This window comes from Melopsittacus undulatus, chromosome 11 (assembly GCF_012275295.1).
Source record: "Melopsittacus undulatus isolate bMelUnd1 chromosome 11, bMelUnd1.mat.Z, whole genome shotgun sequence".
NCBI lineage: Eukaryota > Metazoa > Chordata > Aves > Psittaciformes > Psittaculidae > Melopsittacus > Melopsittacus undulatus.
This window is the reverse complement of record NC_047537.1, coordinates 18,211,392-18,238,290: the sequence shown is the minus strand read 5'-3', so window position 1 is coordinate 18,238,290 and position 26,899 is coordinate 18,211,392. Positions and strand designations below refer to the sequence as shown.

The following is a 26,899-nucleotide window of genomic DNA, read 5'->3' as shown; positions in this document are numbered from 1 at the left end:
ACTTAGCCCATTCCCGCCCGGAGCTGGGTGCAGCAATGGGGCTGTGGTTGTGCTGTTTGCTCGTGCTCACACTTGGAGACGTCTCCCTCTCCCTGGGAGCTGCCTGGCTCTGCACTGCTTGCCTGGAGGGATTCCTGCTGCTGGAGCCCGAAGCAGTGCCCTGGGGCTGGGAAACTTGGCCAAGGGGGTGTTGGAAAGCAGTGGTGGAGCAGGAGCATGAAGGTCTCCAGAGCTCCAGCTTGATCCAAGCGTGGGGAATGACTGTGAGAGAGGTGGGAAGGACTCGTGCACTCCAGGGGTACGCTCTTTGCTTGGCTGTTTGCTTTCTTAAGTGGATTTAAAGTCTGGTGAGGAAGTGACTGTCTGGAGCATCCCTCTTTCCCATGCCCTGGGCATCACCCCTGGGGCAATGGAAGTCCCTCTTGAGCAGTGACCTGGCATCAGCATGGGGGAACACCGGGAGTGAGTTGCATGATGATCTCAAAGTCCCATTGGAGATGAGGATGTGTGTGGATGAAGGGTTTGTGATAGCAGGAGAGCACCAAGCTGGAGAGTCCCTGGTGTCTGTAGCAAAGCACCTACATCATCCTGTCTGCATGCCTTAAGGTGGCTTCTGCTCTCAAACCGTTGCAGACCCACATGTGTGCCAGTGGAACCAGTTGTTAACCTGCTGTTAACAAGTCAGGCTTCCCATGTATGGGAGGAGAAATTCCCAAGGCTCTTTCCTAGCTCTCCCACAGTGTCCAGCCCTGCACCTCCTCCATGCTGCTGTGATGCTGAACGTGACCCCTCCACATCACAGTCCTGTGTCACCTTGTTCCCAGCCCGGGCACTGCCCAGCTGTAACCTGGTGCAAATCAGTGCTGCTCCTCTAAAATCAGCAGGCACGTTCTCAGCTGATGTGAATCAGAGGTGATCTACAGGAGTGCGAGCAGATGCTGGCAATCAGGATGGGTCCTGTAAATCCAGTGCTTGTTGGTGGCTGGGTAAAGTCTAGGGAAGCTGTGCTGTGGTCCCCTGCCTGGTAGAGGCTCCTGGCAGCAGTGCCATCAGCAAACAGCCATCAGGAAACCTGACCCTTTGCACCAAAACATTTCATTAACCATGCTCCAGACATGCTTACAAAGCAGAGCAAAGCCCAGAGCTGCGAAAGCGCCTGCAGTAAACTGAAGGGGAGAGAACAAATCAATGTAGAAACCATTTGTGGAGATGCCCAAGGATGGCTCTGATTTCATGTCAGCAGCAAAGGGGGGTTCAGTTGTGACAGGGCTGGATTCAGGCAAGAATTCAACTGTGGAGCCCTGGACCCAGCTCTTGGGTTTGCAGAACATGGGGGGTTCAGGCAAGCTTGCTGGCTGGAAACCAAAGCCAGGCTTTCTGTGTGTCTAGAACCAATAAGAGAATTCACCCTGGTCCCCTCTATGGAGGATGTTTACCATGGCTGAGCATTGCTTTAGCAGTGCTGTGGTGGTGTCAGGCTCTGAGCAAAACAAGGTTTGTGGGAGAGGGAGCATCTTTTACTAGCCTGGCTGCTGCTGTTGTGAGAAACCATGGCTCAGGTTTGGGGCTTGAAGAGATTTGGGTGTTGAAAACTTGGCTAATAAAAGCTGTTACCTGTCTCTGTAGCCCTTGGTTTCCTCATGCACCTGCATAATAATCCCCTTGTGGGTCCCTGCTGGGTGCTGCAGCCCCGGTGTCACATCCCCACTCCCCCCATTGCCTCCCCCTCATCACTCAGACCCTCCTGTCCTCATCGCACCTTCAGTTCCATGGGACCAGATCTGCAGTGACTGGGGCATCGCTTCCCATTTCCACTAACAACTCAAAGAATTTGGCTTCCTTCTCCTTCCGTTTGGGGAGGATGTGGAGAAGGACTTTGCATCAGAGCTGTGCCTGGGTGATGAAGTGAACGTGACGAGGGATGTCAGGCAAAGCCAGCAAGCAGAGGAGATGCTGCTTGGTCATTGGAGCTCCGTGCTCTTCAGTGAGTTGGACTGTATTTGAGGGGCAGAGGACCTAGTGTGTTTGATGGATGGTTTGGAGGTTCTGGGGCCTGGTGTGTTTTACCTCCTTCGTGGTATTTGCTTTCTGCATGAAGAGCTCCTGCTCAGTTAAAGCTGGGCCAAGCATTTCTATCCACCAAGATCAGCACCAAGTAAAAGAGATGGGTCCTCAGGCTGATAGCCCATCCCTGCATCCTCCCTGCTCCCGGAGCACTGCTGCTGGGCTGGATCTGTTCTTCTCCTAAGCACTTCAATGCCAGTTAGATTCTGATCTCTTTTTTATTGTTTTTAAGGAAAAAGCATCCTGTGTCTTTCCTGCTCTCTTTGTAAGCCAGTCAAAATGAAAACGATTGTCTCCTAGTGAGATGCTCCAGCACAGTTCACCTCTGTGTCTCTTTCTTTCCTTCATCTTTTTCTTTCCTTCCTTTTTTTTTCCCCTTCTCCTTGCTGTTTAACCATCACTCCTTGCCAAGGTATAATTATGAAGATGAAAGGTCTTGCATAATGATGAAGATGATGTCAATAGGAGGGGTAAGAGTGAAGAGCAGCATCAGATCTGATTATTTCATCAGGTGATGCTTTGTTAAAGTGCCCCTTGGGGAAGGGGCATTTGGCAGCAGGAAGGTGCCTTTGAGTGGGTTTTGTGTCATGATGTGCTCCTAGGGAGGACCTTTGCTTGTGGGGCATGGCTGGGCTGTGACCTCCTCTCCAGCCTGGGCTTCCTTCACTGTGCTGTTGTCCTCCCCTGACAAGGAGGTGCCACAAGGACAGTGTCCCCCCCTCCTGCTCTAAGGATAGATTCAGCCCTCCAAGGCCAAGCTGGGTGCTGCAATCCTCAACAGTCTCTTCCAGATCCAGCGCTGTGCTGTGTGGCTGAGCACAGGGTGTGATAATGGGAACAGACTAATGTCCCCAAATCACCCCCTCTCCAAGCCATTTACAGGCCACCATGTTGCTTTGCAGCATCAGGGATGCTTTGCTGCCTCCACAGTCACCTCTTTGCTGGACCACAGCCCTCTGGAAACCCTTCTTGAGGTCTGCTTTGGGAAAGGGGCTGAGGTCTGGAGTTATCTCTGTGTGCAAACACTGCTGCTCTGGGCTCATCAGCATTTGGAGAGGGAATGGCTGCATGAGGCGAGCACATGGTGCTCTTCAGAGCTGATTTCCACCTCCCAGGGCAGGCTCATTCAGAAATGAAGGGACTTCACTCCCCAGGTGCCTCTGCAGGGATGTTGGGCAGTTCTACTGATGCACTTGAACACCCCCCTTCTCTGGCTGTGGCTCTCCAGAAGGGTTTGTGCTGGTGCTGGGGGTGCTGCTGGCCGAGCAGATTGATGCTGATGGGCACAAGGTGTTGCTTTTTCTCTTGATTAGGTGGGAGGTGAGAAGGGGATGGGGACCTGCAGGGTGCTGCTGGTCCAGCACCCATGGCCAGGGGACCCTGATCTGCTGGCACCCAGCTGGGGAAGGGGCAGGGCTGCCTTGGGGTGTGGGTTCGATGTCTGTGGTGGGCAGGGATGATCCTCCTGGGAGCAGGCAGAGGAAACCCTTCACTCTTGAGCTGCCTGATGCTGGGAGTGAAGCTGCCCTGGGTCTGGTGTGTGTTGCTGTGTGAGAGCAGCGTTGGAGCTGATGGGATGGAGGTAAGGAGCTTGTGAAGGCTCTATGTCTTGTCCAGGAGATGTGGGCAAACCTCTCTATGCTGTGCTGAGACAGTAGGGATCTACCCTGGGAGCAGCTCCAGTAGATTTCCTTGGGGAAGCTCAGTCCTTGAGCTGCTTGATGCTGTGCTGCTCTCCACATCTCCTGTAGCTAACAAGTGCTTTAAAGCCAGTTACTTTGTCTGCCAGCCCTTTCCAGCAATAGATAATTGCAATGCTGGCACATTGTAGCCCAGACTTAATGGTTGGCTCCTAATCCTCTGCCTTTTAACTGCACAATAATGATTAGATGGAGGGTTGTGGTGTTCCTTTCTCTGGAAAAGCCCTCTCTTGGTGTTGGTTGGCTGTGCTGTGTTTCTGTGAGCAGCTCCAGAGCCCTATGGATAATGCTGTGAGCTTGTAAAGGAGCGTTACTGATTCCTGTCCTCAGTGGCTTGCTTCCCTTTGGCTCCGAGCCCTAAGGGCTTGCTCAGCTCCTTTATCCCACATAGATTCATCTCCTTGCAGACAACCCCATTGTTTCACAAGGGTGGCAGGAGGTTTCTTTTCTCTTTCTGTTTCTTGAATCTTTCCTTGGGTTTGGTTGCTGAGATTCCCGGTACAGCCATGGCTCTGGGAGCTGTTGTACATGATGCCTGGCAGCAGCACTGCCCATGTGCCTGCTGGAGGATGCTGCACCTCTGTGGAGACTTGGAAGCAGCAACAGCATCTCTAAGAGGTGGAAAGAGGCCAAGTGTCCGTCCCTCCTTTGTGCACAATAACTCTCCTCATGCACAGAGCTCCTGCCTTCAGCCTTTTCACCCCCAAATAAAGTTACCAGCCTGAACAGGAGCAGTGCTGAGAGCTCCTGCTTCTCTTGTAGCTGGGGGTGACCATGAGCTCGGCTGGGAATGATGTGCAGGTCAGTATGCTGGTTGGTGTATCCCCATGGTACCACTTTCCTGCCAGCCTGCATGAGGAAAGCAGTGATGGGATGGTCCCAGGTCACCATGTGTGCCACCAGCACTGGTCCCTTCTCATCCTGCTGTGCACAGGGCTGCTTGTGCCATGCGGGCGATGCCGCACACAATGGCAAATACCAGTGGCCTAGTTACAGCAGGAACAAAAGACTTTACTTCTTAACAAAAACGTAGTTTGGGGGTTTTTTTAGCTCCTTTTGGAGGAAGGCAAGGTACAAGGTCTCTCTTTTCCCTGGATTTTCCCAGGGGGAAGATGGGTATTGTTTACTGTAGTGGTTCCTGGGGTGTGTGTTATTGGGCTGGGTCTATAGAGCATCGTAAGGGCAGTCTTGGTCTGACTCAGCTTTCCCACCTAAGGTGCAAGCCCTCTGCTCCCTCTCGAGGCCTGCCATAGGAGCAGGCTGCAGGGATTTTGGAGGGTGCTCTCAGGCAAACCCCCTGCTCAGTGCTGGAGTTTGGGCAGAAGCATCTTGGGGCATCTTTCCCTGACTGTCACTGGGATGAGATGCTGGTGTGCTCTGGCAGGGCTGGGGCTGCAGAGGTGCTCCTCGTCCAGGCTGTATGGGCTCAGCCACAGGGATTGAAGCAGGGATTGTCCTGGCTGCCTCTTCCTGACACCCCAAACAGCAGCTCCTGCTGCTGTGCAGAGGGGTTACCGCAGGGAGGTGAAGGATGGGGCAGCACCAGGAGCAAGCCAGTTCCTTGTCACACCTCTCTACAGCTCTGCTTTCCCTCCCACAGGATATTTGTGCTGGGCATTGGATTTTTCACCCTGTGCTTCCTAATGACGTCGCTGGGAGGGCAGTTCTCAGCCAAGCGCCTGGGGGACTCGCCCTTCACCATCCGGACCGAAGGTGAGCCCAAATGCCCGTCCTATCCCGCAGGATGCTCCGTGCCCCCAAGTGTGTGGTCCAGCTCTGACAGGCGCCAGGGATGCAGGGAGGATGGAGCTCGGTTGCCTCCATTCCCGAGGCTCCCTCCTGACCTGTTTCAGGGGTGTCAGGACAGCCTGGGATCCTGATGGTCCTTCTTTCCATGGTGCGGGCACTTTGCAGCCGTATGGCTAAAGCCTGGCTGTGCTCACATCCAGAGGTGTTCACAGTGGGGATGTGTGTGTGTTGGAATGGGGATGCTGACCTGGCTTTGCAGCAGAGGGATGGGCAAACACCAGTGACTGGGGCTGGTGGCATTAGACCTTCAGCTGGAGGTGGTGTGGGCTGCACCAAGGCTGATGTGCTGAGGATGTGGCTTGGGTGCTCGGAGAGCCTTGGGCAGTTTTGATCTGCAGCGGGTTGAAATTGTCCCTTAGGGATGGGAAAATAAAAGGCATTTATGGTTTCATGGAGATACTGAAATGTAGAAGATAAATATTCTGATTTTTAGCAAGTGTGCTTTCTGGCTTGGTCAGCACACCATGGTCTCCCCCTCCACACCAAAGGCATGGATGAATTTGAGCTCCCCAGCTCACCTTCAATGGGATTTTGGGGCAATTTCCTTGTGATGCTGGAAGTGCTAGTTGCTTTCTTGCAGAAGAAGAGGACTAACATGCTGGTTTCCAGAAGTGGAATGGTGCTTATAAACTGTTCAGTTGACTTCCAGAGAGATGGATGTGCAGTTGGCTTTGTTTTCTCCCCTATGGATGGAGCACACAGCAGCTGGCATTGCTCCCCCTGTGCTCCCCTAACTGTCCCCATCACCAGCTCCATTAAGCCCCTTCTCCAAGGGGCTGGTGCTTGCCTGGCTGACCTCAGGGTTGGTGTTTTACCATGGTCGGGGTACCTGCCCTGCAAGGTGTTGTGTTAATGTCCCTGTCCCCATGCCAGGCACAGCTCCTGGGGTATGGCTGGTGGGTAAAGCCTGGTTATAGGGGCTGAGAAGCAGCTCATGAGGAGTTGGGGCAGAAGATGCCCTTGGATCACCATGTTCTCCAAACCTGGCTTTTTAAGACTTGGGTCCTGGAAAGATTTCTAAGTTCAGGATAAAAGGTGATGCCTGTTGCAGCTTCCCTTTGTCCCAGGAGAGCCCCAGTGCTCCTGGGGGGCGGGTTGCAGACAGCTAAAGGAAAGGCACATGGGTCCTGATTAACTGTGGGAGCAGCCTGAGCTGAGGGATGGCACAAGTTGTGCTGTGAACAGCAGCAAAGGTTTCCAGAACCCCCTGGTCCCACCCCACAGGACTCTAAAGTTGTGGCACCAAGATGATTATGCAGCTTCTTTTTCCCTTTTCTGGATGCTTTAGAGTGGAATAACTTTCCCCATCCTTATTGTCTTCAGTTTAACCCACATTTTACTCCACTCATTCCCATCCTTACATGTCTCTTGTTTACTGGGCACAATGTTAGCAGAGTCCTGGAGCTGGATCCAAAGAAATCTCCCTTTTCAGGCTCTCACACCTGGTTTCCCCATGATTACTGCTTTTGTGATTAAATCAAGGGGTGTAAGTGGGTGTGAGGTGTGAAACATGCCTTGCATCTGAGATCTCAGCCCTCTCCCAGCCCCCTTGGCTCTGCTAAGGGATGTGCTTTGTTGGGAAGCACAGAAATTCAATGTGAAACCATTTTTTCCCCTTATTGAATGGATTTGCCAAGCAAGGAAGTGCTTCCAGATGAATTGCTGCCAATTTGGCTGTTGCTGCAATTCTTGTTGGGGAAGATTTGGTTCATTCATGGTCTTGCACACTGTTTTGAAACACGCAGCATCCTCTCTCCTGTCTGTGGAAGAAGGGATGCTGTGCAGGAAGGTTATACTCTTTGTCCCTGGGGTTAACCTGAGAGGCTTTTTTCTAGCTCTGTAACACCAGGTTCAGGCTGCTGGGGATCAGCCTTCCTTGTCATACTGGTACACAGGGACAATGCACACTGGTTTCACTGGGAAATAGGGAGTCAAAGCCTCCGGGAGGCTGGCAAGGTGGAGAAACTCCATCCTTGGAGACAAACACATGAGGCTGTGGGCAGGTCTAACCCCAGCTCTGCTCTGTGTGAAGCAGGAGGTTAGGGAAGGGACTTGGAGGTCCCTCCTGTCTGGAGTGGTGCTGAGCTCATGTGGAGGAGCACTGGATGCACATCAAAGCCAGTGCAGGTTGATGGGAGCAGAATTGAATGTGCTGCTTATTAGCGCTGTGATGTCTTAATAGGTCTGTGTGGATAACAAACTGGCATTTAATTAACGTGTTACGGATCCCAAGGAAAGCCAAGAAATGCTGCTAGTTATTGCTGCTGGTAAGCGCAGTGTGGTCTGAAGGTGAGCGCAAAGGAGTGGGCTAATTTTGCATTGTTGATGAGCTCTTGATGTAGGCAATGGTGGGAATTGGGCCAGTGCTCACACAAACATGGACAGGTTCAGGGCTGTTGCCTTTGGAGGAGTTATTGGGTGTGTGGCCTCAGGCCTGCTGGGTGTTGAAGGCTGGAGCATCTCCTGGTGTGAAACACTCTGGAGTGCACTGGTGGTCCTGCCTGGGGAAGGAGCCTGGTCCCTGCTGCCGCTCTCCTCTCCACATGAGCTCATCGGGTGTTGATTTAATGGGCCCTTTTGAGCATTATTCATTAATTGATGAATTCTTCATCACAAGCTCTCCCCGTGTGCCGTGGGTTGGGGCTGCCTTACCCATGCAGCTGGTGTATTGAGTTGAGTGCCTTGTGCCTAACGAGTGTCGGCTCCAGTGATCCTTCCTGGGGGTGATCCTGGCTTTTGTGGCTCTTTGCTCTAGTCCTGGCTCCCCTGTGTCCTGCCTGGCTCAGCAGTGATGCTGTGCAAGTGAAGCTGCCCATGCCCTTAAATGTCTGCATTTGGGTTGGGGTGGCTGCAAAGAGCGGGGGGTTCAAATCCAGCACCCAAGGGCTTAAAAATCATTTGCACCCAAGGAAACCAATTGTGGACAAGTGGTGAAGCCCATGGTTCATGGTCCCATCTAGGCTAGGGTAGTTCCTGTTTCCCCCTGGGTGTCCTGACCAGCCCAGCAGTGAACCTTGGATATTGCACTCCAAGGGGAAGCTGATGAAAATGTCCCAAACTTGGCTTCTGAACTGTGTAAGCAGCCGATCAAAACCAAAATGATGGAGGCAAAGCAGGAGCCTGAAAGGGAGCAGTGGATAATGCCAGAGTCCCAGAGTTAATCCCATTCTAAATTTTACTTTTATATGTGAATCCCCTTCTCAGAGGCTCTCTCCAAAAGGCAACTTTCTCGGCGTGTGCCAGAAATCATTCCTTAGATGGGCTCTGTGCTCGGTGATTTGATGCAGCAGCAGCTTAAGGTCTTAACAAGAACCAAAGCACCCCTTCTGAAATGCAAGTTATTTTATCCTAATCTGCTGCTGTCAAGTAAACACAGACAAAGGTTCCTTTGTTTTGAAATGGCCACCGAGAGAGTTTGTTCTGCAAACAAAGATCCAGATAAAGGGGAGCAGACAAATCTGTACATTTTGGATGCGGGAGGCACACTCCGAAGGGCTCTGATTGAGTTTTCTGTGCCCTTTTCTCACCTCTTCCTTAGAAATTAAAATGTTTGGGGTTTGGTTTTTTTTCCCAAGCATTTTTTACTTTTGTTTCACTGCTGGAGTCAAGCAGGGGCAGGGACTGATCCCCCCAAATCTTTAATGGTGGTGCTTGCAGCGTGGCTGGGGAGGGGTTTGGCCATGGTCTCTCTGGCCAGTGCTGTGCTCCAGGCTGGTTTTGGTGGTGATGAGCATCCTGCTGGTGGGGCTTGCTGCTGCAGGGGATTAGTGGAGGAAAATGGGTTATTAAGTATTAAAGCATGGTTAGATGGGGCTGGAATATTGCCTGCAACTGCAGTAGCTAGTTTAAAACATTGAAAGACTTCTGATTTCTCCTGATCCTGGATGGTGGGGTATGAGGTGCTGGAGGAATTTGCTGCAGGTGCCGCGGATGTGTAGGACAATTCCTGATGTCCTGAAATGGCTGGAGCTGAGCTCTGCCCTTGCTGATTCTTGTAAGAGGGCTCTGATTTCATTTCACCTGACCTTGGTGATACTTGGCTACAAGAGCTTTGGGTGTTTCATATAGAGATAGAGAGAGAGAGAGAGAGAGATACGTAGAATCACAGAATAGTTAAGGTTGGAAAGGACCTTAAGAACATCTAGTTTCAAACCCCTGCCATGGGCAGGGACACCTCACACTAAACCATGGCACCCAAGGCTCCGTCCAGCCTGGCCTTGAACACTGCCAGGGATGGAGCATTCACAGCTTCCCTGGGCAACCCCTTCCAGTGCCTCACCACCCTAACAGTAAAGAACTTTCTCTTTATACCCAATCTAAACTTCCCCTGCTTAAGGGGAATATCTAAGGGAGTAAGTTAAGGGGAATTAAGGAAATAATGTTAGGGGGAATAGATATCTATAGATATAGATATATCAGTGTTTGGCCTGTTTATGCTGCAACAGCAGCTCTCATGCTGAGGTCCTTGATGCTCAATGCCTTTGGGAAGTGGTGGCCTGCTGAGCACTGGAGCTGTGTGTTTACTCTTCCCATAACTGCCTTTTCAACCTGTTTTCAAGTGTTTCCTGCCTGGGTTGCTGCTCAGCTTGAGGACTCAGCACCTGCCTTTTTCCACCCAAAAGCAGCTCTCAGCAGCATCTCCGCCTGGTTCCTGTTGGTGACCACAGTCAGGCTCCTGCTTCGTGTTTCCTCAGTTGCTTTGGAAACAGGGTCAAGCCAGGACAGGGGACCACAAAAGGACAAGAGAGGAGGAGAGGACAAGGGGGAGAGCTGATTTCAGAGCACAAGCCTGGACATGCAAGAGAGCAGGGATGAAGCACATCCTCTGCCAGGCTGCTCATCTTGTCCTAGGTTGCTGAGAGGTGTTTTAGGGTCTGATCTCCTCAGCAGTGCAGGATATGAACCCTGATGGGATACTAAACAACTTGTGGGCAGATTTCCTAGTCCTATGCTGCTGGGATTTTCTGCAGCTGAGCAATGTTAACTTATTTGGCCTGGAATCTGTCTGGAGGTGGGCAGCAAACAGCTTCTGCTGCAGAAGCCTCTGGAATTTGTCCATTCACTCTCGTTTTGCAGGGGAATGAAAATAACTTTTACAGGTTATGGAGAAAGCCTGCTGGAGCAGCTCCCCTTGCTGCCTTGGGGCACCTTGTCCTGAATGCAGGCTGTGGGAGAAGGTGAGCATCACTGCTCCCTTGGGGAGCTGGAATAGCTCTGGTTTGCTGTGTTGGGACTCAGGAGAGGTCCAGCAGACAAGCAGCTAAGCATGATGCACTGGAAACAGTGTTTAACACCCACTGGCAGAAATCCTGCCCTGCTTTCCCAAACCCAGCACCCTATCTGTGTTCCAGCTATTGGAGTGCTCTGCCTTTCCGGTGGCTGTTGCTTGCTCCAGTTCCTGGAGTCCCACCCTCATAAAGTGATTTCTTCTATCAATGAACACAGAAGAGGAGAGAGGGAGATACGGCACAGCTGTATCCCTTGGTGTCTGTGCTTCTGTTTCATCCCAGGGCATGGATGTTGGTGGAGGGGTGGGAATTGTGCTGCAAGAAGGTAATGTTCAAGGTTGCTGGGGGTTTGTAGGGCATCCTCACCATTCCAGGGCCATAGTACTGTGAAGCAATGGGATCTCATGTTATTGCAGTTCCTTGAATTGCTCCCCCAGGAGAGGAACAAAAAGGCCAAATAGAAATGCAAGAACCTACATAATCTCCTCGGAGGGGTCCTTTGCTCCCACTCCTGTCTCTGCTGGTTTTCCTTTTGCTCCAGCAGCATCCCTGCTGAGTTATCATGACCAGGTACCGTCGCTGTTTGTTCTCTCAGAAGATGCAGAAAGGTCAAGCTCAGGTTTGCTAACGATCAGAGGGAGCTTGAATAACTCTGTGCTCTTCTCTCACAGTACTGGGAAGGGAGGAGGAGAAGGTGGGATCTGTGTGCATGATCCTGACCTGCTGCATTCCCTCTGCATGCGGCTCATCGTGAGGGAGGACAGCAGTGGAGGGAATGGCTTGGTTCAGCTCTGCCTGAGAGGTCTTGGCTGCAGCGAGATGCTGCTCAGCCCAGAAGAGCTTTAAAGCAAAGCACAGATGTGTTCATCCTCACATTCCAGTTTCCTCTCTCTGGGGAAAAGTAATTGCTGGACCCATCTGCAAACTCAGGTTTCTGCCACTTGTGGTATATCCCAATTTGCCCCTCAGTTGTTTTCCAGCAGAACACATAGTTCTGGCAGGAGCTTGGGTTGCTTTGTGGCTTTGCCAATCCCTTTTCTTATCTGACCTTGCTGGAGGGAGCACCCTGGAGCAAGGGACTAGGCTGCTGCCTCCTTGAGACCTGATGCAGAGAGATGTGGTTCCAGGGATGCTCCTGTTCCCTTTGCTTTCGAAAAGTCATGAGAGTTAGAAATTTATCTTATTGCCTTTAATGCCTGGTGGGGGTGTGACGAAAACCAGCTACAAAGACTCGTGTAAGCAAGTGATGGTGATGAAAGGGCACAGGCAGAGTGATGGAGGGAGATGGGCAGACCCTGCTCTGGAAACCCAGCACTGCTTATTCCCAGGTTCACCCTAAGTGAACAGCCCTCTCCCGGGCTGCTCGTGCTGTGTTTTGGTGTTGTCTGCTGGGCAGCTCTGGATAACGTGTGCAGCAGCTTGTAAGCAGCTTGTCAGGATCTGCTGCTTGAGCTTGCCTCACCAGGCAGCGCTGGGATGCTTGTCCAGGAGCAGGGATGAGGCTGTTCTCATCATCTGGATCCAGAATTTGCTTAAGGAAAACCCTCTTATAAGGCAGCGGGGGTATCCTCTCTGATCCCCTCTTCCCACAGTGCCTGTGGGGCTCTTATCCACAGGGACTCCACAGTCCCCAATGGAGAAAGTGTGGGTAAGGGAGTGCCTGTCACCTCCCTGAGACCTGCAGATACTGCACATCCCCCGTGCTTCATTACTCTGTTCCTGCATCCAGAGCTGGATTAGGGTCTCCTGGAGGCTGTGTGCTGCTGGAGGGGTGCCAGCCAGGGACACCCATGGGGAGGACCATGCTGTGAGCTCTCCAGTGCCCGCGGCTGGTTTCCAGCCTCGCTGCTCCCATCCCACCCAAAGCTGCTCCAAGCAGCCTTGGGGCCCAGAGCTGCCAGCTGATGCTGCCAGAAGTTGCCTGGTCAGTGCCAAGCCAAGCTGGTTGGTGCTGGGAGCACCTCCTTAATGAGGAGCTGTGCTGGGGAAATCACAGGCTTTTGATTTTTCTTTCCCTATTAAAATGCTGGGGCAGACTCCAGCTGGCCCAGACATGATGTGCTCCAGCTCCTGCTGCTCAGGACTGTTCTCTTGCTTCCTCAAGTCCAAGCATTGGTGGGGAGTAGGGGCTTAATGGAGACCCCAAAGCAGAGTCCAGATGCAGGGCGAGGACTTTCTGCCCATCACCAGCCCTGCTCGCTCCTGCCAGATGCTCAGTTGCTCCAGGGGCTCTTTTAAATGGATAATGCCACATGCAGCAGCAATAACAACTTATTCTGCTCTTCCTGTTGAGTACAGAGAGGTTTCTTTAATTATGGGCTAAAGTGTTGCTCTGTGCTGAGCAATGGGTGCTGGTGATGAGTGCTACTGTGGGTGTCATCTACACCCTATGCAGCTCCCTGGGCTGCAAGTGCTGTTGCATGGACAGCACAGGGAGCAGACCATTGCTTTGCCTGGGTGGGGAAAGTGAGGGTTGATTAAAACATGTGTCATCTCCTGCTCCTTCTGGTGTCCCCATGGGTCACCCTGCTTTGGTCCTGGAGCGCTGCGTCCCCCATTGGGTTGGTGAATGTGCAGTGTGCTCCCATCTCCAACTCAGCACTTGGAAAAGGGAGTTTAAAGGGGAAGTGTAAAACTTTACTGCTCTGATTAAATCGCTATTGCAGGCAGGGAAATGAGTGCTGTTAAAATAATGGAAATAAAGGAGTCTTAGGGGGCTCACGGGTTAGTGAGGGGATGTGCTGGGGGGTAAATGTGGATTGGAGCTTTGCAGGGTACAGAGGGGTAAAGGCTGCTGTCGTAGTGCTGTAGCAGTGCTTAATCCACCCTGGGAACACCTCTCTTCCTGCAGAAGTGCCCATTAGCTACAACTGATGCTCAGAATTTCATGCCTGCAGGCTTGAAAACAAAACCCTTAATGCCACCAACATGGTTGGAGAATGGAAGTGTGAATCCACCAGTCTTCAGCTGGTGGAGGGGAGAGGAAGGTCTCCTTGCCCCCTTCCATGCTGCTGTGTTGGAAGAGGGAGGAGCAGCATCCTGCTGGCCCCAGGCACTCCGTTATCTCCATAAGCAGCGACTCCCAGGGAATGATTAAATCAATTAATAGATTTTCTATAGCTCATAGGGAAGTCAAATGGCATTTCCGTCAACGTGCCATGAGCAAACACCCCACCAGGCCGGGAGGAACGGTAACAGCTCTTTGTGCCTTTATTATCCCTTTTCACTCCTAAATCAAAATTCATCCTGAGCCCGCCAGGCAGCAGGTACTTCAGAAAATAAAACTAGCACAGTGGGAACCATAGCAGCCTCTCTAAAAGCTGATTTTGCCACTGATTTATTTGTTTCTTGGGCTTAAATGAGAGACCAGGGCTCAGTTTGGCTCAGGTAGAGATTAGCCAAGGTTGTCCTATGCCTCTGCCAATGACCCCGGGTCCCATGGGTTCTGCTTTGGGCTGCTGCCCCACTCTGCTGCTGTTGGAAGGATCCAGCCACTGGGCTCAGCGGGTTTGAGGTTTTCCTCCATGGGTTTGGAGGAAGGGGATGGTTTACCCATCCCTGGAGCAGAGTGGCAGGATGCCCGGCACTGTTTGGCCAATGGGTTTGGCTGAAGGAGAAATGGTAATAATTTTGGACATGTTAAATTAGTGAGTTCTGCTGTTTCTGAAACACAGCATTTGGGGCAGCTGTAAATAAGGCTGTGGGCTCCAGTGCTGGATGTGCAGAGCCAAAAGAGCCCTGCTGGTGCCCAGCTTGCTGAAGCCTTCTTCTCCCTGATCTTGGGGTGGGTGAATCGTAGAATCCCAGACTTGCTTGGGTTGAAGGGACCTTGAAGCTCCTCCAGCTCCAACCCCTGCTGCGGGCAGGGACCCCTTCCACTGGAGCAGCTGCTCCAAGCCCCTGTGTCCAACCTGGCCTTGAACACTGCCAGGGATGGGGCAGCCACAGCTTCTCTGGGCACCCTGTGCCAGCGCCTCAGCACCCTCACAGGGAAGGGTTTGTACCTTATTCTAGCCGAAATCTCTGCTCTACCAGAAGAACTACTGGGGCTGTAGTAGAACTGGAAGTATTTGAGATAAATACCCATGGAGAGGAGCCTCTCTTATAAAGACAAAGAACTGAGTCGAGGGTTAATGATGAAGGGGTCTCTGGCATGTGGGGTCTGTGGAGCTGCTCCTTGCCTGGAGCTGGGGGTCCCAGTTGCAAAGCTGGGCTCCAGTTTGCTCTCAAAGCCATCAGCATCCAGCCAGTGCAGGGTCCAGCTCTGCCCCAGGAGCACTGGTGTCTTCAGGGCTTTGCTACCACCAACTGCCCTTGAGCCAGCCTGTGCTGGAGCCCTTGTATTTTAGGAAGCAATTTAAACTTGGCGTTAATCTTGTGCTTTGAAAGCGTTGTCTGCAGCGTGAGGTGCCTGGAGCACTGCAGAACAGCTTTAAAATGCAATTTAAAACAGTGCTGGCTGGCAATAGGGGAGCAACTAAAAATACCCTGCTAGTACTTTGAAAGGAAACAAATGATGGAGGATGAGGAGGAGGGAAAAGATGGGTTAAAAAGAGAGAAGAAAATAAAAGCTTGTGCTGGGGTTGTGTGCATCCATCTCCTCTTCACCAGCCCATCTCCTCTTCACCAGCCCATCTCCTGGGGCTGCTGGAAGAGGAGACCATGACCGAGATTGTTTTGCTCACTTGCAGAGTGATGGCTTGTGGCAGGCCCTGTGGCACTGTCCCCATGTCCCACAGGGGACACCAGATCTCTTATGTGTGTGTGTGTGGAGGTAAGAAGTAATAAAAGTTGGTGGAACAGTCCCGCTCTCTCCCTCGCAGCCATGAAACCTTCCTTTCTGTCAATGTAAGTGTCTGTTTGTATTGCTGGGCTTCCTGCTTTTTCTTATTTATATGGAAATAAGGAACAAATGTGCGTTATGGTAGAGACAGAGCTGCAGCCTGCTCTTACAGGTGTTTCCATTCAGGCAGTGGGGCAGGAGGAGCTGCATGGAGTGGAGGGGTGTCAGAAGCCCTTTCTGCAGGCTCAGCTTGGGGTCCTACAGCCAGAGTGCTTAGGGAGGGACCCAGGGGTGCTGGCACCATCCATCCAGGCTGGAGGATGGCTGGTGGGACCTTGGGTAGAGACTCAGGACCTCTCTGGCCTCTCTCTAACCAACCTCCTTCATGAAACCTATTGGGGCATCACCCTTCCATGGGGCATCACCCTTCCATGGGGCAGGACCTGCAGCGTGCTGGGACACGGAGCCCAGGGATGTGGCTTTGCTGTGGCAGTCTGGAAGCAGGGTGGCCAGAGCAGTGTCTGGCTGTAGGATGCCATTGCACTTGTGGATGTGGTTTATGTGGCTGAGCAGCATTGCTTCCCATCTGCTGGTGCTGGTTTAGACAACATGAATGCCATGGCACAGATGGTGCTTGCTTTCAGCCAGGGGACTTCTGCAGCACATTGGTCCCCATCCTGTGATGTCTTGGCTCTAGGGAAGCTGGGGGGTCTCTTGAGCCCATGGCATGGTTGTGATAAGAGCCTAGATGGGTCATGGCACATGACTGATGGCCCCATGGTGCTAGAGCTGGCTGTGCAGAACACAGCAGGACCTGATGGGCTCTGCCTGCTCCTGGATGCAGTGAGGGGGAGAGAAACACCACTGAGGCTTCATGTCTGCTGCTGATTGTGCAGCAGTGATGAGAGGATGGATGAATCCAGGGGGTAGATGATATCAGGCAGCAGGACATAATCTACTTTACCAGCCAATGACTTAAGGCTGCTTAAGTTGGCTGATTACCAGGGAACCACTCTGTTGCCAGCCTTTTCCAGCAGCTCAGCAGCAGATCGATGGTGTAGTTGGAGCTGTACTCTAGTGTCCACTTCACTGGCTGCTTCTTGGGGCACCCCCAGATGCTGCTGGTGCGACAGGTCCCTGTGCAGCTCCTTTGCACTGGGGCATTGGCTAAGCAGGTCCATATTTTTTGTGTATAACTTAGAATCATAAATCCATAACAGTTCAATGGCAAATATGGATGGGTTGCTGTAGGCAGCAATGGGCTGTGAATGGGTGCCCTCAAGGGGTGCAGGCACCCAGCAGGACCTGGTCCGTCCCTGGAGCAGCATCCCCCAGGCTGAGTGCCAAAGGGATGGAGATGGGAGGTAGAGGCCAGCTTAAGCCAAGCCTGGACTTGGGCTTTCTTGTTGCTAGTTAGCGCTGGGTCTCTGGGCTGTAATTGTAATGGATTATGTGTCAGGGTGAGCTGGAGCCCGTGGCTAGTTGGCTCTTTGGTCTTTTAATCTGTTTGAACCAAAATCAATAATGAAAGTAAATAGAGGAGTTTGGGAGGGGAAGAGAAGTGAAGGGCTGGTGCTTTGCTCCCTGGGAACCAGGGAGGTGCTAGGCTGGGGTCCTCCCTGGGAGGATGGTGTTCCCCTTGAGATAATGGGGTCCACAGGCCAGCCCTGGATCCCAGCCACTCAAGGAGCAGGGTGGTGAGGTCTGGGTCTGGTTCCTTCAAAAAACCCTTCATTGTCCTTTTGAGGGGTGTAAGCAGCCCGGAGTTGTCCTTTAAAGGAGGAAACCAAAGCAGAGCAAATGATGCTTTAGAGTGAAATTAATTCAGCTGGTATTTTCAATGGACATAAGTAATGTCTTACCATCTCTGAGCAAATTCCCTCCTTGTACCAGGGCACTCGGCTGTTAAAAGGCAGCCAGGCAGGGATATGAGTTATGTTTGAGAAGTGGGAGGGGGGGAATCAACAACAAATCAGACATGTATGAACAGTGGTGGTAGATACATTGTAGAATTGCATTTTAAATGTCAGGGGGGTGTTTTGGTGCTCTCCATACTGGTCTGTGGAGCCTTGGTCTCCCCTCCCCAGTACAGTTGGTGATGGACTCACATGGCTGCCTGCACCCACTAGGAGGAAAAGACAAGGGATGCATTAGACTGAGCAGCAGCGTGAGCTCAAACACTGTACCTACTGCATGTTTCTCTTTCCCATCTTCCGATCATGAAGCTGAGCAGAGTGAGACCCCTTGAGCAGGATGGAGCTGAGTGACCCTGGGATGGGGAGCTGCCCTCAAGGTCTAGCTACACAGGGCAAGGAGGTTGGAATCAGTCCAAGGGGCCAATGGGAACATGCCCCAAAGTGCTGGGGTTTTGTGTCTCCGGAGGGGTTTTATCTCAATTTGAAAGCCTCAGCCTAAGTGTCCATATGACATAAATCTGTATGACAGGGTGGCATCCTGCATGTTCCTTCTGTGCTTGTGAAGTGCTGTTGGAACAAGTCCAGAGGAGGCCACGAGGATGATCAGGGCCTGGAGCACCTCCTGTATGGAGACAGGCTGAGAAAGTTGGGGCTGTTCAGCCTGGAGAAGAGAAGGCTGCGTGGAGACCTCAGAGCAGCTTCCAGTATCTGAAGGGGGTCTACAGGGATGCTGGGGAGGGACTCTTCATTAGGGACTGTAGTGATAGGACAAGGGGTAACAGGTTGAAACTGAAACAGGGGGAGTTTAGATTGGATCTAAGGAAGAAGTTCTTTACTGTGAGGGTGCTGAGGCACTGGAATGGGTTGCCCAGGGATGTTGTGAATGCTCCATCCCTGGCGGTGTTCAAGGCCAGGTTGGACAGAGCCTTGGGTGCCATGGTTTAGTGTGAAGTGTCCCTGCTCACCGCAGGGGGTTGGAACTGGATGATCTTAAGGTCCATTCTATGGTATGACTCCCAGTGTGAGTAATGGTGTGGTGGCTTGGGGAGGATGCTCAGCACCCTAAACCATGATGCCTGAGCAAGGAAACTCCTTCCCATCTGCTCCTTCTCCTGTTGCACAACCTGGCCTTTACCAGCACCACTTCACATCATCTCCACTGGTGCCAGAAGTGTTGGACTGCCTGCAGGGAGTCCCCAAGCCATGGCCGTGCTGGAAATGCTCCATGGAATGAAATGTGGCTTTCTCAGTTCTTTCCACTGCTGTGTAGTTGCCTTGAGGCATCTGGCATTGAACTTCATGCTTGTGTCCAGGTCTGCACATGCAGCAGAACTCACCCACGCTCTGTCCTGGCTCCCATTCCTGGAGGCTTCAGTGGCAGGGCTGGGATGCCTGCCTGGGGATGTTTTCATCCAGGAAGGTATTTTAAAGACAAGAGCATCATTAGAGAATTCCCTTGGGTTTTGACCAAATTTGAGCATATGGGCTGTTGACTGTGCCACTGGTTTCACAGAGAAGCCATTTCTTCTTCCTCCAGACATCACCCTTAGGGGCTGCTTTCTTTTTTCCCCTGATTTCATCCAATTACTTAGCTGTATGCTCTTCTGAAGCACCATAAATAATTCTCCTCCCTCTGCTGTGTTTACCAGCATGTCTCATGAAATCCAGTAAGATATGATTGATTGCAATCATTATTTCCTAGTGCTGCTATGAAAACCTCCATCAGGTTCAGTGATTGCCTTTAAAGAGTGGCTGCCACTCAGGGAAACTGTCAGAAACCTGTCCTACTTTAGCAAACTCCAATTAATCTGTTGATCAGTTTTAGCTGGATTTTCTTGCCCATCATTGCTGCTTATCAAAGGTAATGAGAGTATCTTTCCTTTCTGATTAGCAGCTTGCTTGCTGTTTAAGAAGGGGTTCGCAAGTCTATTCTATGCTCTTGAGTTGGGGTTGGGTTTACCCCATCTGCCTGCAGTGCTGCTTGCAAGTCTGCTGTGGATCTTTGTCACTGGTTTCAGTGGGGGAAGCTGCGGGTACTGACCAGGCTCTGCCATCCTCTGGATCCCCATCACATCCCAAAGCAGCTGCTCTCTGGGTGTCCGGGTCTCTGCTGCAGGTTAACAAATTAATCCTGGTTTTAAAAGAGCCACTTCAGCACTTTTCCTCCTCTCTTTTGGTTTTAATGAGACATGGCTTTCCCAGAGATGTAATAATCATTGCCAAAGATGTCAACTCATTCCTGTTATCCCCCTTAAGCTTCTGGAACAACACAAACAACAGCGGCAAAGACCAGGAACAGAAAATGAGAGGTTTCGATGAAGAAGAGCTTCAACTTTATCTCCAAGGGCAAGGGGAGGGCTGTGGAGAGCTGTGCCCTCGCCTGCTCTGCTCTCTGGCAGGGTGCTTGGAAAGATAACGCAGGGAAGGCTGAGATTTACTTATTTCATTACTATTTTTGACTTCGGATTGGGGCTGGGTTTTCATTTCTTCATTGGAGAAGGAAAATCTCTGCTTACTGTTGACAGCAAAGCTCAGAGCTTTGAAAAGCTTTGAAAAGCATCCTGGAATTGCTCAAAACCGGCTGGGAAATTGGATGGTGACAGTGACATGAGGGGGATCTCAGTGAAGGCAGTGGGAGGGTTGGGGGGGGGGGAGGGGGTCAGCTGTGGGGCTGGGGCTTACAGCCTGGGATCCAGGGGGTAGATGTTTCATTCCAAGTGGGAATATCCTTCTCCCTCCTTAGTGATTCGGGAGCAGAGCTGTCTTGTCAGCCATGCTTCCATGGGGAGGACTTGCAACAGGCATCCTTGGCTGGGGTGCCTGGGGTGTGGATGGTGCCCAAGCAGTAGGAAATCTCTATTGCTTGCTCCTCACTGAGCATGGGGCAATCCCTGGAGAGCTTTACCTGGGTGGTAGGGATGCAGCTGAGCACCCCTGGGCACTCTTCATGGACATCAGCTCACTGCTGCTGTTGGAAACGTGAGCCCTATGTAGCCCCGTGCCTCAGTTTCCTTCATCCCCCTGCCCAAGCAGCATTGGGCTGAATGGGCTCGCAGGACCCATCCCCACAGGAGCCCCCAGGTTTGTTCTGCAGGGATGAGCTGGTGCCTGTGTCTGGGTTTTAATCAGGACTCGGAGCTGTTCCTCTGCCCAGGCTTTTCAAGCAGCCATTTCCATTTCAAATGAGCTGCACCACTAAACAGGCCTTTGTGATTAACCCAATGCAACCCTGCTACAAACTGGGGTGACAGCCCAGTCCTGAGCAGCAGCAGCAGCAGCTCTCAGTCCTCTCCATTGCCCTCCCAGGCATGGTCCTGTATCTTCAAGGATGTTTAAAGCTTGTTCAAGGCCAGGTTGGACACAGGGGCTTGGAGCAGCTGCTCCAGTGGAAGGTGTCCCTGCCTGTGGCAGAGGTTGGAGCTGGATGAGATTTAAGGTCCTTTCCAACACAAACCAGGCTGTGATTCTGCGCTCTTAACTGGAAAACCAGCATGGCCTAATCCCCCCCCTTCGGTTTCCCCCCCACCCAAACAAGCTGGGAGCCAGATCTTTAGGCCAGGGGTACCACGCCATCCATGGGAACGGGGTGATTGTGGTTTAAGCCCTTCTGGGCAGCTCTGGGGGCTGTATTGGGTCCTTTTCCTGACCTCCAGACTGACCCACTGGCACAGGACCACACAAGGGGGAATGCACAAACTCTGTCTCGCTCAGAACCTAAAGCCCTCATATTTGTCGTACTGATGCAGACCCCTCCACAGAGCTGGAGAACCAAGTGCAGCATCTGGAGCTGGAGTTAGTTGTGATTTACTGGGAGAGTGGGGAGGGAGCTGGGACTGCATCTCTGCAGCAGTGGGAGCTGTCGCCATGAGCCGGTTCCCACCATAGACATACACATCGCTCTTGTCTGGACACCAAACCCATCTGGAGCTCACACTTTGTGCTGTTTGATGTGCTCAGCAGCTCGAGTTGGCTCCTGCGGTGAGGAGAAGCCTGTGCTGGGGCTGACCCTGGCCCTTGATGCCATTGGGAACAGCCCCGCTCCATCCCACTGCCAGGGCTGAGCTGGGTGCTGGGGGGGGATAGAGCCAGCCTCTGGCTTTGCGCAATCTGTTTTGGCATCTCTTTGGAGATGTGTGATGTGCCCCTCATTCCCCATAGCCACCGAGGTGTCCAGCACCACCTGCCCAGCTCCTGCTGCTCCCTCAGTTAAATGTGTGCTGCCTTCTGAAAAGCTCATGTGAGTGGAATGAGGGAGATAAGCAAAATGGGAGAAGTTCAGGGGATTATGCACTGATTAAGTTATTACCAGTGTGAAATGAGCAGCGCTGAGATGAAACGGGAGCTTTATTTTCTGTTCTCTGGCTTCAGGCTCAGGGCTCCTGTCACTAAGACCACACATCAAACTGGGAGCCTGCAGCTCCTGTATCCCCCAGCGCTTTCAACGCGGCAGTGGGTTGGTGCTGTGCAAACCCATAGGAAGCAGAGCATTAAATGGGGCTGGGAACTGGGGGCCTTCCCTGCTGCGGGGGGTTTGCAGAGATGCAATGCTTGAGCCAAAGCTATACCCAGTGCTGGGGCACATGCTGTAGCAGATGTGGGTAATAAAGAAACTCTCTGCAATAGGAAGATTCAGTCCTGCTGGGAGGATGTGCTGGGGGAGAACCACCGATTTGCTTTTGCTTGAGCATCCCCAGCAGGCTGCTGGCAAAGGCAGGATACTGGCCTAGGTGGGTCTTGGAGAGAGGAAAGTAGAAGTTCAACATGAAAGGCTGGGTTTTGTGTTTGAGAATGAAGTTGGTTTCCTGTGAGCACTCAGGACAGGCTAGGTCTGGGGGACAAGTCAGGAGTTAATGCTGGAGAGGCAGCGGAGGAAACTGGATCCAGAGCTGGTTTAACCACTGGTTATCAGGAGCTGCAGCAGCCCAGCTGGATGTGGGCACAGGCAGGGAATAACCCATGCTTGGGCAGGACGATGGGGCTGTGGGTCTGTTGGCAAAGCCAGGGGAGGGAATGTCAGGACAGCAGGGCACCGAGATGGTCCATAACCCACTGATCCCATCAGTGGGGCTGCGAGCAGAGGACCATGGGCAGCTCTGGGGCTGAAGCTTTGGGGAGTGGGATTTTCTTGATGTGACAGAGCAGTGCTCAGCCTGTGATGTGTCTCACCTTGCTCTTTGTGTGCCTGCAGTGATGGGTGCGCTGGAGTCCCGAGGGGTGCTGAGGCGGATGAGCGACATGCTGGAGATGCTGATGAAGAGGATGGACATCCTGGCCAGGTTGGAGAATAGCACTGACTTCCACAAAGGGGATGAAGCACGATTCCCTCTGGACAGGTCAGTCAGCTGTGCCAATGCCCCATAAAGACCCTGTGGAATGGCTCGGGGGGTTGCAGGAGCAGAAGAACCCCAATGTTCTCTGAGGTGTTGGGCTGAGCTGCTCTGTGGGGATGGTGGAGCCCATGGGGCTTGGCAGAACTTCTGCAGTCTTGTTGTTTGCCATGTCTGGAACCCTTTTCTTTTGGGATTTCTGACATTACTGTTATTCTGGGGACCTACGGGACCTCTCCCAGCTACTGCTGCTGCAGGGTGTCCACTAGCTACTGGTGTGGAGGGTGTCTGGGGTGGAACTCGAGGTGGGGCTCACTGGTGGCTGGAGCAGTACCTGGTGCATGGGCTTCCTCTGCCATGAGGATGGTTTCTTTGTGCCTATATCCCTTGAGTAGCTGTGGATGTGGTTGTTGTTTGGAATCCAGGGCTGATCTGTTCAGCCTTGGAGTCAAGCAATGCTTAGAATAAACTGCAAGCAAGCTGTTGGGTCCTGAAATGCTCGCTGGTGTCCTGATGCACACATTGCATCCACCCGGGCCAGCTTGAGAGCTGCTGTCAGACCTCCCCGTCATGACATGTTGGTTTGCTAAAGAGATATTTCCCTTTGCTTTGAGAGACTTTAAATATTTATTAATGCTAATGTGGCTGTCATGCCAAGACCTGCAAAAATGATAGCTAAAGCAACTTGAAGTGATGTGGACTTGTGCCATCCAGAGGGACCTGGACAGGTTTCAGAGGTGGGACAGTGTGAACCTCATGAAATTCAACAAGGGCAAATGCAAGATTCTTCACATGGCTTGGGGCAATCCAAGCACAAACACAGGTGGGGCCAAGAATGAATGGAGCAGCCCTGAAGAGGACTTAGGAGTGCTGGGTGATGAGAAGCTCCCCATGACCTGGCTTCAGTGTGCGCTTGAGCCCAGAACCCCCTATGGAGAAGAGAAGTCTCCTTAAGGGGAGACCTGAGGGCAGCTCCAGTGCCTAAATGGGCTCCAGGAAAGCTGGAGAGGAGCTTGGGACAAGGGCCTGTAGGGACAGGCCAAGGGGAATGGCTTGAACCTGCCTGAGGGGAGACTGAGATGAGCTCTTAGGCAGAAGCTCTTCCCTGTGAGGGTGCTGAGGCGCTGGCACAGGGTGCCCAGAGAAGCTGTGGCTGCCCCATCCCTGGCAGTGTTCAAGGCCAGGTTGGACACAGGGGCTTGGAGCAGCTGCTCCAGTGGAAGGTGTCCCTGCCTGTGGCAGGAGTTGGAGCTGGAGGAGCTTTAAGGTCCTTCCAGCACAAACCAGTCTGCCTGTGAATGTGGAGGGGCAGTGCTTGGGACAACATTTGCAGTGCAGAATTCAGTGTAAGTTTTGCTCAGGTGGAGTCACAGGTGACCTATGAGCAGTGGGTGGCAGGGACCTGGCACACAGTGGTCACACTGCCCTGTTCCATGTCACCAGAGCTGGAATGCATCCTGATGGCTCTCACCTCTCATTCCCACCTCTGCTTCCTGCCATGGCTGCTCTCAACAGGTGCTGGGGTACCTGTGCCTCCCTGTTTCCATCATCACTTCCATTTCTCTCTCCAGCTTTCTTTACATGGCTCTTCTGCGCCTATGATGGAAAATAGCGTAAGTGAGCCTGTAATTAAAGGCTGCGCTGTGCCATACTGCATGCACACGTGAGCTAACTCTGCACAGGCAGCATGGAGCGCATGGTCTTGCCTTTTAAGTAACATCATTTCAACCCCTGAAAGAATATAACTTACCTTGGTGCTGAGGATTTTGTCATTTTGAGTCTGGATGGTACCCAAGTGTGCAAAGAGGACAGCAGTAACCCGGAGAGAAATGTGTAGGACTGTTATAGCCAGTGACTGGAAGGTGATCATGCACATTTGATGATTTTCTTGGCCATTCTCATATTGAAAGAACCAGTAATTCCAGGTGATGGTGACTCTGTGCCACAGCAGATCAGAGAGAAACTCAAACACATTTGTGTGTGCTGGCAGCAGGCACTGCAGATGGGATCTTGTGTTCAAGAGCTGCCGTCTGGCTGTGACTCCAGGGCTGTCACTTGGAAAGACTGCAGAGGATAGGAGCTTATGGATCCAGCACGTCAAAACAGGCTTGGGTTTGTGTATGTGCTGAGATGGGCTTGAGTGGTGAAGGTTGTCTTAACTTTCAGGAAGACAAAATCAGGGACAAGTTTATCACCTTCACTAGATCCTGCATCAAAACTGACCTGTGTCATCTCCTCATCTAGAGCCTCTGAAGATTATGTTTGGTCATGGGGCAGAGCAGCTCCAGATGAAGCAAACATTGTGGGTTCTTGTGGATGGATTTTTGGTGTGATGTTCTGTATGAAGCACTGACAGCACCTGCAAGTACTTGTGAAGCGTTTCCCAAGTGTTCCCTCCTTCTCCAGGAGTGTCTGGGGTCTGTGGTTGGGGGAGATATGTTGGAAGTGTTAGAGCTGTGCTGGGTCTCAGTGGGTTTGAGTGGCTCTATTTACTGTCATGTTCCCTCATCTGTGGTGCCCATTCTTGGCTCATCCCAGTCACTGTCCTCCTTTATAGGGTGCACAAGACAGTTGGAAGGGTGCAGAGCCAGTGCACCCTGTCTGCTGCCTGGCTCTGGGCTGACCTGCTGCTCTGGTGGATGATGCTCTCCAGAGCTGCATGGAGCATCCCAGGGGAATCAAGCAGCAAAACCTGGGCTGAGATCCTACAGACTGGGGTGCTGAGGTCCCTGTCCCTTTGGGGGTGACCCCCAGGAGCCCCTATGCTGAGGGGGATTGGGCACCACCAACTGCACTGGGACCAAGTGGTGTCTCCTGAACCCAGGTCAGCCCCATTGCAGCAGAGACATCCTTGTGCTGTTCAGTATTAGGAGCGTGAGACTCCACCGAGGGCTTGTTTCCGCCTTCTCTCCTTGTCTGTGTCTCTTTGATTACCAGTGACCGACTTGAAGCTGTCAGCAAGAGATAATACAATTAAAGGGTGCTGATTTCAAAGGGATTTTATTCTTTAAAGCAGCTCTGGTTAGCACGGAGGCTGCCTTCATCTCCGCTGCTCAGCAGAGCCGCAAGCATGGGCTTTGCAATTCCACTTCCACAAAAGTGGATTAATCCTTGTTTTCACAAAGCACTGTCCTGCTTAGCACTGGATCCTGACACAATGGAGAGGGCTTGGTTTTGCAGAGACCAGATGAAGAGCAAGGAGGTGAAGGCTTCTGTGGGCTTTATGGAATAACCCATGAGCACTATCCCTTTCCAGCACTGCTCCAGCTGAGGGCAGGGGTGAATTTTCCCCTTGGAAGCACAAGGAGGAATTTAAATATAGGGCGTGTAATTAATGACCTGCCTTGGAAAGCCTCCCAGCTGCCCAGGCAGGCAGCTTTATGTGGCCAAAAGTTGCTCCAGGATCTTCCTTGCTCTATAGATGCTGTCTGATTGAATACTGTACATGTGCCTCTATGTATAACCTATGAGCCCCTTGCGATGGGTCTGTGGGATATGAACCTGGGGCAAGGGGACACAGGCTGCACCCATAAATCCACTTGCTGTGCCCCTGGGTGTTGCTGCATCCCTTCTCCAGCCCTGCCTGGGCTCCCTGCTGCCTGCACCCTGCCCGCACCGGGAAGGTAAGTGATGGGTTCCCTAATGACACACAGCAGCCTGCCAGTCAGCTACAGAAAAATCAATACTACTGTTAATTGAAGGCAACCCTTATAAGTCATCACAGGGGAAGAAAATTAGAAATACTTATGGAAGCCTCCTGGAGAGCTATTTACTAGGCTAGGGAAATATTAGTTTGCAGTGGAAGTGCTGCTCTCCTGCTGGAAAGGGCTTGGGAGGGAGGGGAGGAATCCAAAGTGGCTGACCCAGCCAGTGCTGGGGCTCAGAGAAGCCCTTTTGCAGGAGCTGGGATGTCCCTGCCCGCCCCATGCCCACAGGGATGTGGCAGAGGGAAAGGCCAGGTCTGCAGCACTGGCATCCCTGGTCATCCCTCATCCCCACATAGTGGTTAGCTTGCAAAGGGTGTTATTTGCTAACGACTGATTAATCGTCAAGCTTAATTACTGCCAAGGCT

At 52.2% G+C, this 26,899-nt stretch overlaps 1 protein-coding gene across 1 annotated transcript in view; it reads left to right on the top strand.

Moving 5' to 3' along the window:
* Nucleotides 1-26,899, top strand: part of MGAT5B (alpha-1,6-mannosylglycoprotein 6-beta-N-acetylglucosaminyltransferase B) — a 65,071-nt gene that overhangs the window by 821 nt on the left and 37,351 nt on the right. Inside the window, exons 2-3 of the mRNA XM_034067562.1 lie at nucleotides 5,365-5,477; nucleotides 22,689-22,833. Of these exons, the coding sequence (XP_033923453.1) occupies nucleotides 5,365-5,477; nucleotides 22,689-22,833 (258 nt within the window). The remainder of the gene's footprint in view (nucleotides 1-5,364; nucleotides 5,478-22,688; nucleotides 22,834-26,899) is intronic.